The following is an 18,366-nucleotide window of genomic DNA, read 5'->3' as shown; positions in this document are numbered from 1 at the left end:
CTCTTATAAAATGAAACCCAAACACCCCCCCCCAAACAAAAACAATTTGTTGCAAATTTCTCCCATTTGAAACAATGAACAGTGAATCATCATAAAGTACTGTAGCTGTCTGGTTCTAATGTTAAATGCTTTTGGTTTTATATAACGGGTTTCCTTTCCATCTACTCTTCTTTGTTATTTACTGTCTTGGTAAACCACCAAAGCTACTTATTTTATATTAAAAAGTTGGCAGCAAATCTTAGACTTTTATTTTCTGCAAGGTGAACTAGAAATAATTTTCCTTTACTGTATTTAAGTTCGGCTGCAATTGCTTGCCTTTATGCTTTATTAAAGGATGTTCCCAAGTGGACACTGCTGAAACTTGGAAAAATAGATAAATTCTCCTAAATTCTCCCACTCCTAAGACTTTTAGGTCCTGCTACTTCAGATTAAATTTGAATTTCATTTTTGATGTCTTGTTTCCAGCTAACTTTTTTCTGTTTGATAATTTTTCACTAGGTCAATTTTGTATGCAGAAATACCAACTGCTGACGGTATGTTGCTGTACTGTTTTCCACGGAAGAAATGGGATCTGACATGTTTTATTTTGTTTTAGCTGAAGAACTGTTTAATAATGCAAACCAAATCCACTTGAAAATAACTTTACCTATGATATATAGTTCAAATATCCCTTTTCCTTGGGCCATGTCTACTACAGACTTGATTTCAAACTCATTTCAGTCCAAAAGTCTGTGTGTGGATACCAAACTCCAAATGGGAGTAAAGCAGAGAATGGCTTGAAACTTTTCAATATAGTTGGGGTTGGGTTTTATCCTGATTTAGGCAATAAATAAGCTAGTTGTTGGGAAAATAATTAATCATTTGTCAGTTTTAATCACTGGTCTACAACTTAAAATTTAAAGGAAGCCTTTGGTATTAAGTGAAACTATTATTGCTAACTTGTTTTTTGGCTAAGGAAGTTGCAAAATGCAAGTTATTAAGTTAAAGAATTCAGTCTGCCATCTTGCTTCTCTTTCCCTCTTGTCACCCTTGGCAAGTCTGGCACAAATTAAGTAGGTAATCTCATGAGTAGCTATATTTAGATTTAATGCCTTATGCTATTTGAAAGCTGATATTCCTTGCAGCTCTGAGATGCTGGCTCTTGGATCTGGAGGATGCTGATTTCAGCTCCTGTGGATACCAATTTAGCCTCTGAGAAATGGGGACACAAGGTGGTAATCAGAATGATCAGCTAGTAGAAGATATAGATGTTCAGTACTCTTCATTGATCCTTAAAGCAGTCTTTATTTTCATAGTCTGTGTGTTTTCATAGACTGATGCAGTAAGTTTGATTATTCATCAAATGTTGTTTAGATAGCTTGAAGGGACTTGAACTGTCCTGAAACAAATCTTTTGTTTGCAAATCATGTCAAGAATTCTCATTTGATGCAATACATGTAGAAACAGGTAAAGTTTGCACAGCTAGGTTCACAATAAGTTTTTTGTTAATGTGAGAGACAGCCAGCTTGTTTGCTGGTTTGTAATAATTCATATTAAAAAACATTACTTTTAATATGAGATTGATTCATTATGTTCAGCCTTCTTTTTTTTTTTCCTTTGTGTAGATGAAGAAAAATTGGATGACCGAGCCAAACTAAGCGTAGCTGCAAAGAGACTCCTTTTTAGAGTGAGTATTGTATTTCTTAAATAGGAGGTTGAATTAAACATTTCAAATACAAGATGCTGAAGGAAACCAAAGCCCATTAGAATGAAGTGTAATGCAGTTAACCAAGTTGAAGCTACATAATTTTTTTTATTTCATTCCCTACCTACACAGTAGACCTGTTGCTCTAAAGCTTGCTTTAAGAGTGTCATTTAGAGAGAAGCATGTAGTTTTAATTCCATGGTACACACTGTGCAATTGCATCTTGCTTCTAATTCAGAGATGGGCATTTGGGAACTTCACTGCTGTGCATGCAAGAAAGCTAAGAAGAAAGTATGGTTTCAGAACTTTTCTTCCATGGTTTTAATTATGACATATGTCCTGTTAGGAAATGGAAAAATCATTTGAAATGAAAAATATTCCCAAACCACCTACAAGAAGTTCAGCGGTAGAGAGAAGGCTGCGGCGTTTGCAGGACAGGTCTCACACACAGCCCATTACCAGTGAGGAGGTGGTCATTGCAGCCACGTAAGTCTTGTGCATGTCTTGGCTCTAACTCCTAACTCTAACTCTCTCAAATCTGGGAATAAGCTCCATACCTGTGGTGCTTATAAGTTTGTAGCGAGGAAAACATTTATTGCTAAGGGCCTTGAGAGCCACAGGGGAAGCTATATTGAAATTCCTTTTTAAATGTAGAGGGACTAGTAAAGCATAGCTTGTATGAACTGTAATTTGGGAGAAAGTTTAGGAACCTGTGGATTAGGTAAACGAGATTAATCATAGCATTGTTTCATAACCCAAATGAAAAAGATCGTTTGTGCTGAGGGAAATCTGCACAATTTCTTATGGAATGTATATGTATTGGGGAAAACTTTTTACACTTTGAAATCTCAAAGGTACTTTTTGGAAATGCTTTTCTTGCACTCTGGTCATACATCATGGTGTTTTCCTGAAAAAGGAAAAATCATTTTGGGGGGGAAATTAAACAACAGTGAATTGAATGGATGTTCACTTAATGGTCAGCTGAAAGGTTGCTTACTTTATGGGCTAAGAATAACTTCAAGAGACAGCCTGTTGGCTCCTCTAGGTTTTTAGTTCATTCAAAGTATTTGGAATTATTTTGCAAATGTCACAGCAGATCACTCAATTAAATAAAAATTATTGCTGTTTGGTTTTTTTCTGTTTTGTTTTGGTCTTTTCTGTAGTTAACACTTAATGTATTGCTTTTCTTAATGCTTTTTTCTTCTCTCTCCCTGTGAATTTTCCCTCCTTGGCAATTCTTTAAAGTGAAACTACCCCTGCTTCACGTTCTGTGAATACCCACACAGTAGTGACAAGAGTACCTAGTCCCACTCTAGTTAAGAGCACTGTACAACCTACCAGGTACTGGGGGGGTATACATGCATGTTACATGGAGCACAAGATTCCTCAATAGCAGATGCATCTTTAAAGTCTTGAATGCCCTTTCAATGTGTCAAGTCAATACTTGTCTCAAGAATATTTAAAACATTTGTCAACTTCATTTATGTTTGCATGATAAAGCAATGCAGCTTTTTTTTTTTTTGTCAAGCATCTGTTTTCAGGATCCTTCTAATCACACTTAACCTTTTATAGAAGCATATTCTTCTTTTGAAAGAAATTAATTTGCATGTGAGCAAACACAGCAGAACCGTCTTTGTTCTTGTAATTTTTTTGGTATGGTAATGTCATCCTGAGATGAAAATAGCACAGCTGAGTGCTTGATTTCACGAGGAGTACATGTCCTTTGTCTGTCTCTACATATATTTTTATGGCTTGCAAAATTATAGGAAATATAAGAAATTGCACCACCTATAGGTAAAGTTGCAGAATACCGTTTGCCTGTTCTGAATGAGAGAATTTTAGCAGAGACCATGACAGAAAAAAAAAAATTAGAGAATACTACTAATTCCGTAAATGTGGAAGACGTTGAACATTAAATCTTTTATAGTAAAGGTGGATAAAACACATTATTGTAGAGACAAATGCAGTTACAGCTTTTATGAATGAATATGTCTGCCTTCAGCATTGGTCAATCTTCAAAATCAATGGACTTTATTTCAAAAGTAATTTTTGTTGTTGATTTATCCCAGATAATTCAAAACAAAAGATAGTCTGAATTCTATTCCACTTCAGATTAGAAGAGTCATTGCAATTTATTCTAATTTAAAAGCAGCACTAACTTGGAGTTTAAATCTGTCTTTCAAATGTTCTTATCATATGTGTTCCACAAATTGCTTTCAGTAAAATTGAACTTTATATAAATTGCACTGTTGGACCTTAAAGTCATCTTAAATGTCTCTCCATAGCTCTGTACTCTGTATAAAGAGATTTATCTGTAAAATCTCTCTTCAGTCTTGAGTTCCTTCTTAAAAAAATATTGTGTCCTAATCAGATGAATTCATGAATGAAAGTGTAACTTTTTATGAAATCTTCACCTGTTGAATTAGAATTCATCATGCCAATGTTGAACCACTGCATACCCACTTATGCTGCGCTATTACATTGGCTATTGTGCTTCACGTGCAGATCCCCTGTTTCTATCAGGTTGAGATTTTAAAACTACGCAATGGCTTCTTCAAAACTAATTTCCAGTTCTTCTTCAGCTTGCAGGCATCAGCACACCAAAAAATATTAGCTAAAGAGGAGATAAGAGCAGCCAAAGAGGCGATGGGGCAAGATCAGTCTGAGGAGCCAGATTCTTCTACCTTAAGTTTGGCAGAAAAGATGGCTTTGTTTAACAAACTGTCTCAGCCAGTATCCAGGGCCATCTCCACGAGGAATCGGGGAGATATGAGGCACAGGAGAATGAATGCTCGTTACCAGACTCAGCCAGTCACTCTTGGAGAAGTTGAGCAGGTAAGTGCCATCATAGCTCTTCTTCATTTCTTTTTCTTGGAGAAAACAGCTTCAATGTAAGATACCATAAAGGCTGGCCTTTCCTTTGCTCTGAGCTACACACAGAGGAAAAAGTTTGTCAGGAAGCAGCCTTCTGACAGTGAGGAACAATTCCCTAAATTGTTCAAATATTTTGGTATGGTTTTACTCTTTTTTTAAGTAAAAGAGTATATCGACTTCCTGCCTAGTGCAAGCTGTACCTTTCACAGTGTGTGTCACTTCCACTAGAGTGTTATATATTGTCTAAAAGTAAATTTGTGTTTAAAGCAGTAAAAACTGAGACACACATCATTTTGCTTAAGGTGTATTTTCAGAGCATTTTGGAGCTTTGTCATGTGCAATTGTCAAGTGCTTTCCTGAAAGCACAATATATTTCCATTATTAGTAAGGACATAGTCCGTCATTTTCCTCTGGGAGGAGGCATTGATTTTTATCTGTATTTTTTTCCCTAAAAGCAGAATACTTTTGATATTCAGGAAGTCAAAAAGAAATTATTTGATGTGTGCAGTGAAATTTGGCTTTCTGTTCTGGAATACTTCATCTTATTGGAACTGCAAAGGAATGCCTTTTTAGTAAAGCCTCAGCATAAGGTGGCCCAGAAGTGGTCTTTTAGATTGCTTCACAATAGCAGAAACAGCAGTCCCTTTGCATTACAGCTTAAAAAGAAATCACTTTAAAGTGAAGAACAACTCCTGTGCATGTCACATATCTAGTTATTTGGATAAATCTGAGTGTTAGAAAGTTCCTACCCTTTTCTTTCTATATGCTTCGTTTATGATTATACATTTTCCATATTTTATAGTAAAGGTATAGTGAGAAAGCAAGATTTCTCTAAACATATTAGTGGAAAGCTGTACAGATTATAATTGTACTTTATGCCTACTTCACTTCCACATGAAGTAATAATAAGTGCTTGACAGATTTATTTAAGCAAGATTTCCAGACCTTAGATAGTCCTTTCTCCATTCACTTTCCATGTGCCAATCACTGTCACAGCATGGCCTCTTTAATGATTGTGTCACTGACTTGTTTGGGGGCCAGTAAGGTGGTGAACAGAAAAGGGATGAAGCAGATGGGGAAGAAGTGGCAGTCATGTTACTTTGCCAGACTTACAGAGCAAACACACTTTTCAAGCAAGGAAAATCAGAGGAAGCATGTTGTGTCATCTTTCTGAACCTAGCAAATGAAGTCAGAGTTGACTCTGAAGCAAGCTCAGTGGGAGTGTATTTTCAAAAAGACTTTCTGTAGTGAACTGTTCTGGAGTGTTGGGGGCTTTTGAGATGCAGGTATGGTTTCTCTAGGAAGAAGCAAAAGAGAGCTATCAAAATAGGTAACTAGAGGTTATATTCCCAAAATGTATATTTGAAAATGTAAATATCTTGTCACTAAAACTGAATTCACTTTTCTGATCGCCTCTAAATTTCTAATTCTGATAGATGCAATGGAAAAAAAATAAACTGGTAACTATTTTCTTAATCGTGCTTTGGAATCCTTGAGCTAACATAGTCTTTGCTCTGCTTTCCAGTTTGCTTAATGAATGACTGTTGTCTGTGTTTTATGGAATCTGCATGTACATTTTAGGTTCTGAGCTGATTTCCTCCTACTGCTGTGATCTTGTCTGTCCTTTTGCACTACTGTTCACTAGCTCTGCAGTTTAAGAAAACAACAACAAAAAAAGCCCTCTCCAGATGTGTATGAGGCATGTTTGTCACTCTCTTTCATAGCTTTTGTCTCCTCTGGAAGAAGATAAAGGAAAGCTCTACATTTCAGACAAAAATGCATCTTAACTGCATCTAGGAAAATTTTACAAAATTATGTTAAAAGAGTAGAAAAGATAATTGTTCCACCATGGGGGCTGGCAGAATAAATTTGGAAGTATTTTTAATATGCTTCTTAGCCTCAAATATTTTGCTCATGACAGCCAATGTTTATATTTGAAAAAGTCCTGCATGTAGGTGATTTATGTGGCAGGAGCATCAGGAATGTCTGCCCTGGGTTAGGACAGCACGGAACAGTCTCTCCCTGGCGCTGAGCAGTCACCAGAGCTGGGAGCTGCAGAGCTGTGTAAGAGCAGAGCTGTGCCAAAGCTAATGAGTCCTGCTGAGATGCAGAGTTGATTAGCCTGGGCACATGGCATGTCATCTGGCCTCTGGAACCTGAACTAATTCCTTCCCCCACTGCTGCAGGTCCTGAGCCCTGACGCGATGTTGTGTTGCATGTTCCGCACACACTCCTTGTTACTAGAGATGTTGCTGTTCACATGCAGTTGTTTTTATCTTGGGTGGAGTAACCCACCTGCAGACAAATTCCAGGGCCATTGTTGCTTTCCTTACCTGTTCTAGTCTGTACTGATAGAGTACGATATTTACATGGAACTACCTTTGATGTACTGATGTGATTAGGCTGGTTTTTGGAATTGATCATTTCAGAGCTTGTAAGTCCTATTTGGGTTTTTTGGGTTTGTTTTTTTTGTTGTTGTTTTTTCCTTTCATAGGTACAAAATGAAAGTGGAAAGATCGCTCCCCTGTCATCTGCAGTTGCAACATCGATTTCAGCGATGGCCTCTGCCCTTGCTCCGCTGTACGGGGACCTGCCCGGGAAGCCAGGGACTGAGGGAAGTGTGAGTGCTGCCTCGAGGTTCCACCCTGCAGCAGAAAACTCCGACTCATCAGGAAAACGCACACACAAGTCAGAACAGTGGCAGCCCTCAATGGAAGCACTAGAAAGCAGAAGAGCATCAAAGAAACATGAAGAAGAAAGAAAGAGGTTTCTAGCACATGAAGCCAATGAAATTAAGAAGTACAGCTCCTTTGAGGAACAAACCGCACATCCTGTTCCTGAAAAAGCAGGAGACCATCATAAAGAGACAACATACAGCTTCCTGAGGAAGGGCAGCTTGGAGCTGTTTAGTTCACAAGCACTTTTTCAGCCTCAGGAACAGAAGGAAATTGATACTGGCATGCAAGGTAAATGGGAAGACAAAAAAGGACAGTCCTTTGAAGAAAAGATGGATTTGGAAAGTGTTATGAAAAGCAAGACTTGGCAAAGAGGTGTGGTAATTACTTGCTGTTGGTGTGGTCTCATTCAGCAAATGGCATTTCAAGTCTTATCAAGTCTGGTTATGTTTCCTTTTTCTAACACTGCTTAGGAGTAGAGAAATATCTGTGAAGTATTAAGTTTTACAAATAATGTTTTTTTATTTTTTATTCTTTCAAATTTTCAGTCTTTAAAGACGGCTCATTTTTATTCAGATTTATTTACTTTGAAAGAAATGGTATTATATGCTGAAGCTAAGATTTATTATTTGTTTTTTTGCCCTTGCCCCTGCCCTCCAGAATTCTGAATAAACTAAACTTGCTGCTATGGGTCAATTATCTGCCCTTAATTTTTGCCTTATTGTGCATATGTAGTTATGAATTACCTACATATGTGCATACATAACTAGGAGTGGATAATTTTCAGGCAATTAATTTTGCAAAACTAATATTATTTTCTGTTTAATGTGGTGATGAAATGCAAACCACAAAATTCTCAGAGCAATTATGTTTTCTATGCACAGCACAATTTAAAATTAAAAAACAAACTTACCATCTTTAAATAAAGTACTTTGGAAATAAACAGTGAATTTGGTCATTGCACAAGTCCTTCTATTCTGTTGAATTTAGAAGGATGTTGTATTACTTTTCTGTTTTATTGTGATGGGTGACAGGATCACAGTACCCTGTAGCACTAAAAGCATTTTTATGTTCATCCTGTGAAGTTAATCTATTTTGAATTTAATTGTCTTCACACAGGCATAGAGAGGAAGGTACAGTTCTGCCTGTATTCTTCTAAAGCAGTATCCATTCTATCCAATTAGCCTTTGATGACTGCAGAGGAGATGGAGACTGGGATATAATAGGAGCAGTCATATATCAGAGGGGTGTTGTGCTTACAATGTTTCAAAAAGTAAAATGAAGATCACTTATATTTCTTTAAGGATAACTGTAATGGTGCATTAATCTTTCATCAAGAGAATTTTTTCCTGTGATTTAATTGCTGCTTGAAAAAACAAACCCAAAAGAGCCCCCAACACCCCCCTAGAAAGTAATATCTCTATTAAGCTATTAAATGTCCTAGTATGCTAGTCAAGCATTAAACTGCTTTACCAAATAGTTAATTTTCTTGTTTAAATTTTGTCTGCTTCTTTTCCCCTACTCTTTGTTCCCTGTCACATTCATTTGTTTTCCTGTTGGTGTGATGATGGGAGCAGCAGTTTGTGCCTTGTCCATATGAAGTTCTGAATTGTGTATTGAACATGATATTCTGTGGCTTCATGTGAACATCAGTCACAAATGGCTAGTCCCTGCAGCAAGTAATGCTGCACAATTAATCTCTGTGCTCTAGCTCAGTCAGAAGTTTCTCTCTGTTAGAATAGTATGTGATGTGAATGTTTAAAATACAGATTTGCTTCTTCAGTGTTAGTAATGACAAGCGTCTTTGAGAATAGAACTAATTCAGCACTTCTCTTTTGAATGGGCAGACCATGCTGAGCCTTCTTCTGAACTCACCAGCACATCAGCCATGAGGACAGTTTCACAAACAGCAGCTGCAGCATCCTGTAGACTTCAGGAGCTCTCTGAACAATTGGAAGGCAAATTTTATAAGAATTCCTCTGAGATGTTTTCCTTGGGAGAGAGCAAAGCACAAACAGCTGAGGATGTCCTTGATAATTCCAGCAAAACTATGTCAATTAAGGAAAGGTACTTAAATTTCTCTTTCTTTTTTTTAATTATCCCTATAAATATGGTTATTATATTGATGATGGTATAAAAAGAAGCTTTAAAACTGTTCCTAAAAAAGCTAAGTAGTAATTATTAGGTTTTATCACTACTAACAGCAGAAACATGGAGCTAATCTGCCTGACATACCTATAAAGCAGATGATGGTGAATGAGAATCACCATTAAAGACAACATAATAACCTGATTTTGAAAGAGCCACCTGAATAATCAATGGATATTTCAGAAAATTAAAGTTGTAAAATATACATGTTCTAAGTACATTTATACTCATCTACTCAATATGCTTCTCCAGGTTGTGCTTTCAGTTACAACAGGTATAATGTGATTCTGGTTTATTTGAATAACCATTTCTTGTTGTTCTACAGGAGTCCCTTGAATAAGCTGAGTAGAGAGAGTTATGGATTGACAGTCTGATATTTCCCCACTACTTCAGAAGTATATTGCTGCCATTTTGACTTCTCAGAACTTAATGTAGGGATTTTACACAGATATTAAGTTGGACAGGTTTATAGGAGTACTAGAAATACTTTTTCCAACCGAAGATCATTCTGATCTGAAACAAAATGTGAAATCCTGCACTTGTGCAGAGAGTGGGAGTTCAGGATTGAAGTGCCAATAACTGCTGTAGTATTTGTAAAAGTTTTTCTAACTTAGTTAAAACTTTTAGCATATAAACTCAGTCCCAAACTGGTAGCAGTCCAGTGAGTAGAATTTTGCCTATCTTTACTTGAGTTTTTCTGCAGTGAAAGCAGAACCAATAAATGAAAATAGCTGCCTGTTTAAACTTTCACCCTGTAAAAGTATTCCCTCAGTTACTGAGAGGAGTGTGATACTGGGCATTCTGAACCGTTTTTTTTTTTTTTTAAACGTGATTCCAAAGTTTGCTTCTTAAATTCATGTGTTTCTAGGAGGTATGTGAGTCATTCTTATTTACAGAGCATCCCCACTCTCTGTCGACCCCTTTACATAAGGGGGTGCCGGGGCAGGAACAGCAGCTGTGCAGTCTTAAGTGTCCCTTCTGAAGGTTGTACTTAACCTTTTTCAGTTTACTGCTGTTTTGTTTAAAGCAACTTTCATCCTCCTCTCCATCCCCCTCCTATAATTATGCCAATTGACTTGGCAGATGAGGTGTAAGGCCAGAAACTTTTGGGTCCTAGGTGGTAAATGTTCTACCATCCCTGATCCTGGTGGGGGGAAAGAGGTTGGAGGGAAGGGAAGATCCAAATTTTAGCAGCTGTTTCAGTCCTAACTTTAATGCCTTTCAACTTTAAAGTTGATCTCTTGAGGAACTGAAGCCTGTCAGTCACACAATCAGGAACCACTTTTGTTAGGACTGTGAGATTTTCTACTCAGTCCCAGAGCTAACAAAAAAAAAAAATACTTTATTGTCTTGTCAGGAATTTGTAAATCCTTATTCCACAAACATCTGTAAATGACTGAGCTGGTATCAAAAAGTTTTAGCCTTCCAAAATACCTCAGAAGTCTACTTCTTGTCCCAGAATTAAAAGACTACAACCAGTAAGTTTCTTTTGCTTGGCTGTAGTTGATGCCAAGTATTCATAAACATCAAAGAGCATTTCTGCTAAAGATTAGCTATTACACTACAACTTATTTTTTTTTTCCTTTTACATTCACTAGCTTCATCTTCCCATCCAGTGGATTTTTCTGGCTATGTCAGACATTCTTTCACCTTATGGAAGAACAACTTTTCCATACATGCAATTGTATTTGGCCAGGATGCATGAATGCTGGTCTGGATGAAAGTGATTTTCCACAAAGACTTGCTTCACTGAACTAATATTACCCTTGTATAGTGAGTGTATGGTTAGCATTTTCAGAATTACCTATATTATGGAGAATAATGAAAATCATTATTTTTTAAAGTAGGAAAGACACCTCTGCTTTCTTCTCCTGTCTTTATGCATTTATGGAGACCAAAGGCCACCCTGTCAGCTCCACTGTAGAAGTCAGCATGCCATGATCATCATTTAAAAAAGCTACATCTGATTAATTTCTGGTGAACCGCTTGCCATCATTCTCACCTTCTCAAACCCTTTTTGATGTATGGATGCCTGAGCAGTACTTTCTTATGCAGTCTGATCCCCACTATATTGAATTTATGCACTCTTGTAACAGTCAACTTCCTTTCTGTAGTTATGTATCTCATATTGCCCTTCAGGATTTTTGATTTATCCAAAAAGAACCGGTAAAGTGCAGCCAGGGGAGAACATGTGAAAACCAAGCCTATGTCCAGTTTATTCTAGCTCAAGGAGACATCTAGCAACTAAGATACTAAAATATTGCCACAGAAGAAAGATATATCATTTTGGACATTTTTTGCCAGGATTTCTGCCAAGGCCTTTCATGCAACTCTCTTTGTTTAGGCAACACCATTGTTCAGATCTCGTTTCTGCTCCCCTTCAGTATTCACTACCCAGCATTTTGCCTTCAGCTCTGAAAGCTTTTGCTTTGAGGCCACCCTGACACCTCTGGTATGAGGATCATTCTGTCTTGATATCACGGATTCTATCTCAATAGCAGGTGAAAGAAGGATGCATAGCAAGCTGTCAAAGATGGGCAGGCACACTAAAAGCTTTTTTCTTTCAAGAAAAGAGTAGAACTTATTTTCTTCATATTGGAAAAGGAACTTTTGGAGCCAAAAGCAGTGTGTCTAAACTGTGAAATTGACTAAGGAATGATTATTCATTATTTATAAAAAGCAGAAAATTAGAGGTATGCAATGAAACTAGTAAGCAGCAGGCCTTAAACAAATCTAAGGGTCAGACCTAATATTTGCCTTATTTTCTAAGACTTTCCAAAGAATCAACTGCTCTGTAGTGCTGAGCTGGACAGAATGCTTTTAGGAACCAATTCAATAGTTCTTGCATCTTTATTCATGCAAAAGGCTGTCCTGTATTCAATTGTTGCTGAGTCAGGGCAGTCTGACTTTATTGCCACTTCCATTGTTTGAAAGAAATGCATGGCTTTAGGTTTTACACAGCAATGAAGTTTTTATTGGCATACAGAGCGTACATGTTTCTTGTAATTGGTGATTTCATTGCTCAAAACAGACAAATGTGTGTTCTCGCTTGTAGGAGTCAATTGTTTCATTACACATACCAGTGAAAAATGGAGGGCTGGTATGACACCATCCTTATGGCAGAGAAGAAAACAAAATCTTCAAAGACACAGAAGTATTCTTAGAATTAAAGATTTTTCTCTCCCTGATCAAGCAGGCTGTTTGGGTAAAAGGTCTACGGTGGTACCACATGACCCCTCAGTAATGTTAGTGTAAAAAGAAACCCAAAAAACCCCAGAAAATCCACCCATATTTTTTCCCCTGCCTGCTATGCTAAGTAGCTGTAAACATTTCTAAAAACAAATCCAACTTAGACCAAAGCTGACCAATATGCCTTCCAGCTTCAATTATCACAGATCATTTTTAAGCAAAACTGACTTGAGAGAACATAGCTATTGAAGGTAATGAATTGAATGGTGGCAATTCAGTCCCATCTTGATCTCCTCCACAGTTTCACACATGCATGGATGCACTCTAGAAGATTAGTTCTGGGCAGTGAAATCTTGTGTCCTTTCTGCAAACAATGACCATGACATCAACTCCTTATTGTGAGTCCTTCTCACCCCTACTCATCCCGTGCTGTGAGGTATGAAGCAACCAGGCAATGTGAAGCCTGCCAGCACTGCCTGCCTGGGCAGGAAGAGAGGAAATAACTGCTTTCTTGAGTACTAACATTCTTACTGCCATTGTATTCTGTAGATTTACTGTTTTCTGCGTTCTTAGTTTTTCTCAAGTTTTCCTTGAGTTTCCTTAGTTTTTTCTTGGGCCCAGTTGATGATCCCCAAATAGGTCAGTAGCATGGTTGCACCCTCTGGATTTTTGCAGGAGGCAGCTGCCTGAAACTTGGCTTCTGGCTATACCTCTTTGGTTCTACCCTTTCCTTCTCCTCAGCGTTTCCAGATGAGATTTGCTATGAGGGTAACAGTAGTCACATCTCTGAAAAAGAATTTCCATATCTTGTGGTCAGAATAGGTTTAACTACTAAACCTGTTAAAATATTAATAGGGTTAAGGGTTTTGTATAATTCTTACTGAAATGGTGTAGACTTGAGAAAGGTATGTTGTAAGACTTAATTATACTTAGATCAGTGCAACTGTTTGCAGAAGTGCTGCAGATACACATTCAATGGATTACTTAGAATGATTTCTGAAAGGTAGAAAATTCATATAAATGTTAATTTCTGAGGAAAGTAAACTGAAGATCATGATGCCTATATAGACCTCATATTCCTGACTTCCCCTGTCCTCAAAAGTCGTCACCTTGGGGTTTGTATGAACAAATATAGTTCTAGCAAAACTAATCTACATGTTGTCCCCACTGCAGCCAGTCAGCCCTTTGTACTATATTCAAAATTTTGCTCAAGATTAGGAAACAATGCTTTGAAAAGATGGCACTTACTGAGCTCAATCGTAGTAAACATTTTAAATATAAGACCTCCTTTAAACAAGTTGAATCTTGTTGATAGATTTCACAGCTGTAGGGTAGTTAGCACCAAGTTATTAGTGCATTGGTGCTGCTGATTTGTGTCACAGCAATGCCTGGGCTAAGCAAGGACATGCAGAGTGATCCCTGGGAGTCTGATAAGTAACCTCAGCCCCTGGAGTTTCAATGAAAGCAGTAACTGCAGAGTTGTTCTTTGATGTGCCTGATGAGACCTAATTGGTGTGTGCCTGCTGAACAGACCCCTTTCTTCTTGGGCTTTAAAGAAATAATTTTAAAGTATATTTTAATGAGTACAATGAAGACCAAAGGTAGGATACATACTCTTAACTTTGGAATCTACAGGATAAGTATCCATAGCCAAGCTACTCACTTGCTGGGCCTTAGTGACAGAATGGAGGGGGGAAGAGCAGTAATTAATCTGACCTCTTTGTACATCTACTTTAGGACAATCTGTGTTGTCCCTTGGTCTCCCTTGACTATATTGGCAATTTTCACTGATGGTACAAATTTACGGGAGTGTCTGTCTCAGGTCTAGATGCCTCTGTTTTGACAGATTATTGCCATTCAACATGTACAGTATAAAGCTTGGTGTTTGTTTTTGAGCTTTGTATATGTGTATGAAATGTAAATAACTTAGTTAATGCTAGAAAACCTAATTTCAAATTATCTTGAATGCAGATTTTGAGGACAATGGGAGTACAGTGTTTAAAGCTGCCTGTTGGCATGCTTTTCCTTGTAGGTTGGCATTGCTGAAGAAGAGTGGTGAAGAAGACTGGAAGAGCAGGCTCAGCAAAAAGCAGGAGTTTGCAAAAGTGCCTGTCGCTGACCGTAGTGCACAGATGCAAGAAGTTGAGCAGCTGTTGAAGAAGGTAACTCTCTCCCTGTTTGGAAAAAATATCTTGCTTGAAATGCTTTTGTTTTTTGAAGCTGCATCCAACTAGACATGCATACCTAATATTAGCTGCTTGCTCTTGCTACTCTTCTTATTGTCAGGCTTGTTTAAAAAACAATTCTCCCAACGTGAGAGATTGTTTAATGAGAATGTCTTCAGTGTCCTGGGGTATGTAATACTGGTTATAGTGTCTTCACATCAGGAGATTATGTACTAATAAGTGGGTCTGTAAGGCCTCTGCAGCATGTCCAGGTATAATGATTTAATCCTGCTCCTCTTCTCTCTCCCCCTTCCATGCCCCCACACTGAAATTGCCTTAATACGTAGTTCAGATGTTTTCTTATGTATGGGTGAGTTTGTAAAAATGTCACAATCCTAACACTGTGTTATCTCTGTGCATACACTGTGTTTTTGACCAGTAATTTTGAATCCTAGAGCCACTGAGGCAATGCAGGTATTAGAGCATTCATGAGCCATTTGGCTTTTGGTTATCTCACATGATCTTTGCTGTTTGTGAACAGCCAGAACTGGCAGGACCAAGATTTTATCTGTCTTACAATAGGTAGTGAATAGAGAGGGAGATTTGTAGAAGGGTTTAGAGGAAAGGGAGATCCACATTGTTAGCACACTCTGATTATGTCTATACATGAGTAAGTTAAGTTACACATCAAGAGTGGATCTGTAAATCTGAATAATTGCCACTGAGAACCTGCTAACTGTGCCATACTTGCTTGTTTTGGTTCAGTGAAATTTTGTTTCAGACTAAATTTAGCTTGCTGACTGCCTTTAGCAGCAGTGCTGTTACATGGACATCTTGGAGTGCACTTCAGGGCTTGGTTTCATGCAAAAGTCTATGCATTCTGCAGTGTGAACCAAAGTGCAGGACGTTAGGATGACAAGGAGATTTGCTTCAAAATGGACTGTCTCCTGGCTCAAAGTACAGGACCAATGTAGACTTGTTTCTCTTCTCAGTCAGATGAAATAGGCAGTTTCAAAAGCCTTTAATTTCTGAAGGAGTACTTCACAGAGGACAGGTGAAAATAAAATTTGTGTTACAAAATTTACTAATGGGGGTGGTAATCTTTGGATCCAGTTATTTAGTTGTGAAAATGCTGCTTATACTAAATAGTATAGGCAAACAGTAACAAAAAGTCTCCTGTTCCATCAGTGCATTATGAGTAAGGACACAGTTTGTCATTATTGAGGATAAATGTGTGCCTGAACATGTGAGTCATCAATTGTGGTAACTGGACAGAAGAGAATAAAGCTGATTTTTATAGTTTGGTTATGGGGTTTGTTTTGGTTTTGCCCTGTAGACTTGTTCAAAAATCCAGCTGCTAGTTTGAAAGATGTCCTAAAGCAAAAATAGTTCCAGGGGGGAAAGCAAAATTGCGGTCACATTTTTAACAGGCTAGTCTCCAAAATGACAACTGTTGAGATCAGATAACAAATATACTCCAGCTAAAGACAATGGGGTTGAGAAAAAGCTTTAAACAGCTGCCAAGATTTAAGCAGAGACAAACCCTTTGTTCTCATTTCTCACCCCTTAGCACCCATATCCTCCCTGCTGCCTTGCCATGTGCAGCAACTTCATTCAGCAAGCACAAGTCGAGCTTTTAAAGCAAGTAAGGGAGCATGAAGTGCTTGAGGGATACAAGCTTTGAAGTGACAGTGCTAGCAGGGGAAGTTTCCATGACACTAGGTCTCCCATTCTGATAGTTCATATTAGCTCTTGGCTATTTAGAGCCTAAATCAAAGGATTTTCATGTCTGCCCATGGATGAAACCATGGATGTCTAACATACACAATTCCGTGAACTGTATTGATAGTTGGGATGCTCATTCATTATGTGATACATGAGAAATATGTAAACCTTTCCTAAGGTGACCACACTACTGACAGAACCCCATGTCAGCTGCCCTTAAATCTAGAAATACTGGTTTTGGTAAATAATCAGTGTGGTGGCTGTTATCCTTTGAGGACCATAAAGCACTGTGCTGTTGAAGTCTGTTTGTAGAACTTTGAAACTCTGGTGTACTTGAGAATCTAAAGTGTTTTCTGCTGCTGTATTACAGTAAAAATGCAGGAATTTTATTGATTAATGTATTTTGAGATAGTTAGACAATTTCCACACATGACAGTCATGCACAACAGCAAGGGTATGTAAACTTTTGTCATGCCCTGCTGGTTCAAAACAATGCCTGATATTTTCAGTTGTAATATGGTGCTCCTATTAATGTAGTCAGACACCTTTTTAGGGTTTTTTTGTGTGTCTGTGTGTCTCTTTGTCTTAAAAGGTTACCTAAATTATTCTGGAGATTTGATTATTGGAGCATAGTTGTGGAAATTAGAAGTTATTTGAGTACATTTAGATTTCATATAAACAAAATTGGAAATATTCATAATCTTAACAAAATAGCTACATTAAATAGTGCTGTCTGATCACTTCTAGTCAAAATGTTTCTGCATGGTGTCTACATGGTGAGTTATTTATCCAAATATGTTATACTCATTTGTATGTAGACTAAACTGTAGGAAAACATCATAAAATTCATGGAAAAGCTGACAGAGCAACCTCAAACAGGAAAAAAAAAAAAAGGGAAAAAAGTAGACTAAAGAATTAACTGAAGCAGATACAAATGAGGGGGGAAATTGAGATTTACTTGGAGGTCCAGCATCTGTTTTGATGATTGCTGCACACAGGAGAAAAATTTTTTGGAAGCTGTGAGACTTTTTAAGTTATTTATATATATGGTAAAGCATATCTGGACAATTCAAAGAATAGCTCTAACATCAGGGGAAGAACTATACACTGATGAATGTCTTACCAGAAAAAAAAAAATCTCTTTTATTTGGGAAAAGTATTTTAGATTTAGTATCTTTGCTTTCATCATCTTGGGCTGGATGGACACTTGCAGTTTGTTGGATTTCTTCATGAGTAGAAAAATTAATTAGCTTCAAAATCTTTCCATAATATCAAAATAGGAAAACTTACTGGAATAAAAATTTCTATTTTATAGTGAACCATTTTTAACAGAATCCCTGATTAATGTGATTACCAGCTGCATTGCAGTTGCATTAAAGCAGTGACTGACATTTGAAACATTTAATTCTTACATTACGTTTAAATTGCCGCTCAGCACTGGTGTTAGAGGCTAGGGCTGAACAGTCATTTCAAAATTACTCATAGATGACGTATATAAAAATCTTAGAGAGGGTAAGCCCTTGAAAAGTGACTTTTAGGCAAAATATTAGTCTTTTGTTGTGGTAACAGTTTTATCCATTTCATATATGGCATCCCAAGTGCTTATATCACATTCTCATTAAAGCTGAAACTAATTATTAGGCTTTATTTTGAGCCACTCTAATAAGCTGCATTTATCCATCCTCTGTGTCATGTTCCACATTTGCTTTAACCTACAGTAAGGGAGAAGAATTAAAGCTGATAAAGCCATGTCTAATCAGCTTTGGGTAAACCCAGCTCTGGGGCAGGGTTTATTTGTAGGCTGTGTTTAGAATGGTGAACTCACCTTCACTGAGTACTCTGGGCTTAGCAAATCCTTCCAGATGGCTTTTGAGTCTCCCAGTTTCAGCAAGCATTCTTTCATTTC

General features: G+C 37.5%; 1 protein-coding gene across 19 annotated transcripts in view; it reads left to right on the top strand.

Annotated features, from left to right (window-relative positions):
* Nucleotides 1-18,366, top strand: part of SVIL (supervillin) — a 134,494-nt gene that overhangs the window by 90,333 nt on the left and 25,795 nt on the right. For 8 of the 19 annotated variants that reach the window (XM_058830679.1, XM_058830680.1, XM_058830681.1 and 5 more), the window contains 9 exons: nt 499-533; nt 1,605-1,666; nt 2,031-2,170; nt 2,930-3,025; nt 4,267-4,519; nt 5,995-6,018; nt 7,053-7,608; nt 9,081-9,300; nt 14,603-14,732. In XM_058830679.1, coding sequence (XP_058686662.1) covers nt 499-533; nt 1,605-1,666; nt 2,031-2,170; nt 2,930-3,025; nt 4,267-4,519; nt 5,995-6,018; nt 7,053-7,608; nt 9,081-9,300; nt 14,603-14,732 — 1,516 coding nt within the window. The remainder of the gene's footprint in view (nt 1-498; nt 534-1,604; nt 1,667-2,030; nt 2,171-2,929; nt 3,026-4,266; nt 4,520-5,994; nt 6,019-7,052; nt 7,609-9,080; nt 9,301-14,602; nt 14,733-18,366) is intronic. The other 11 variants (XM_058830688.1, XM_058830683.1, XM_058830686.1 and 8 more) reach the window with 4 other exon arrangements.

The sequence above is a fragment of the Poecile atricapillus genome, chromosome 2 (assembly GCF_030490865.1).
Source record: "Poecile atricapillus isolate bPoeAtr1 chromosome 2, bPoeAtr1.hap1, whole genome shotgun sequence".
Lineage (NCBI taxonomy): Eukaryota > Metazoa > Chordata > Aves > Passeriformes > Paridae > Poecile > Poecile atricapillus.
This window is presented reverse-complemented; position numbering and strand designations above follow the sequence as displayed.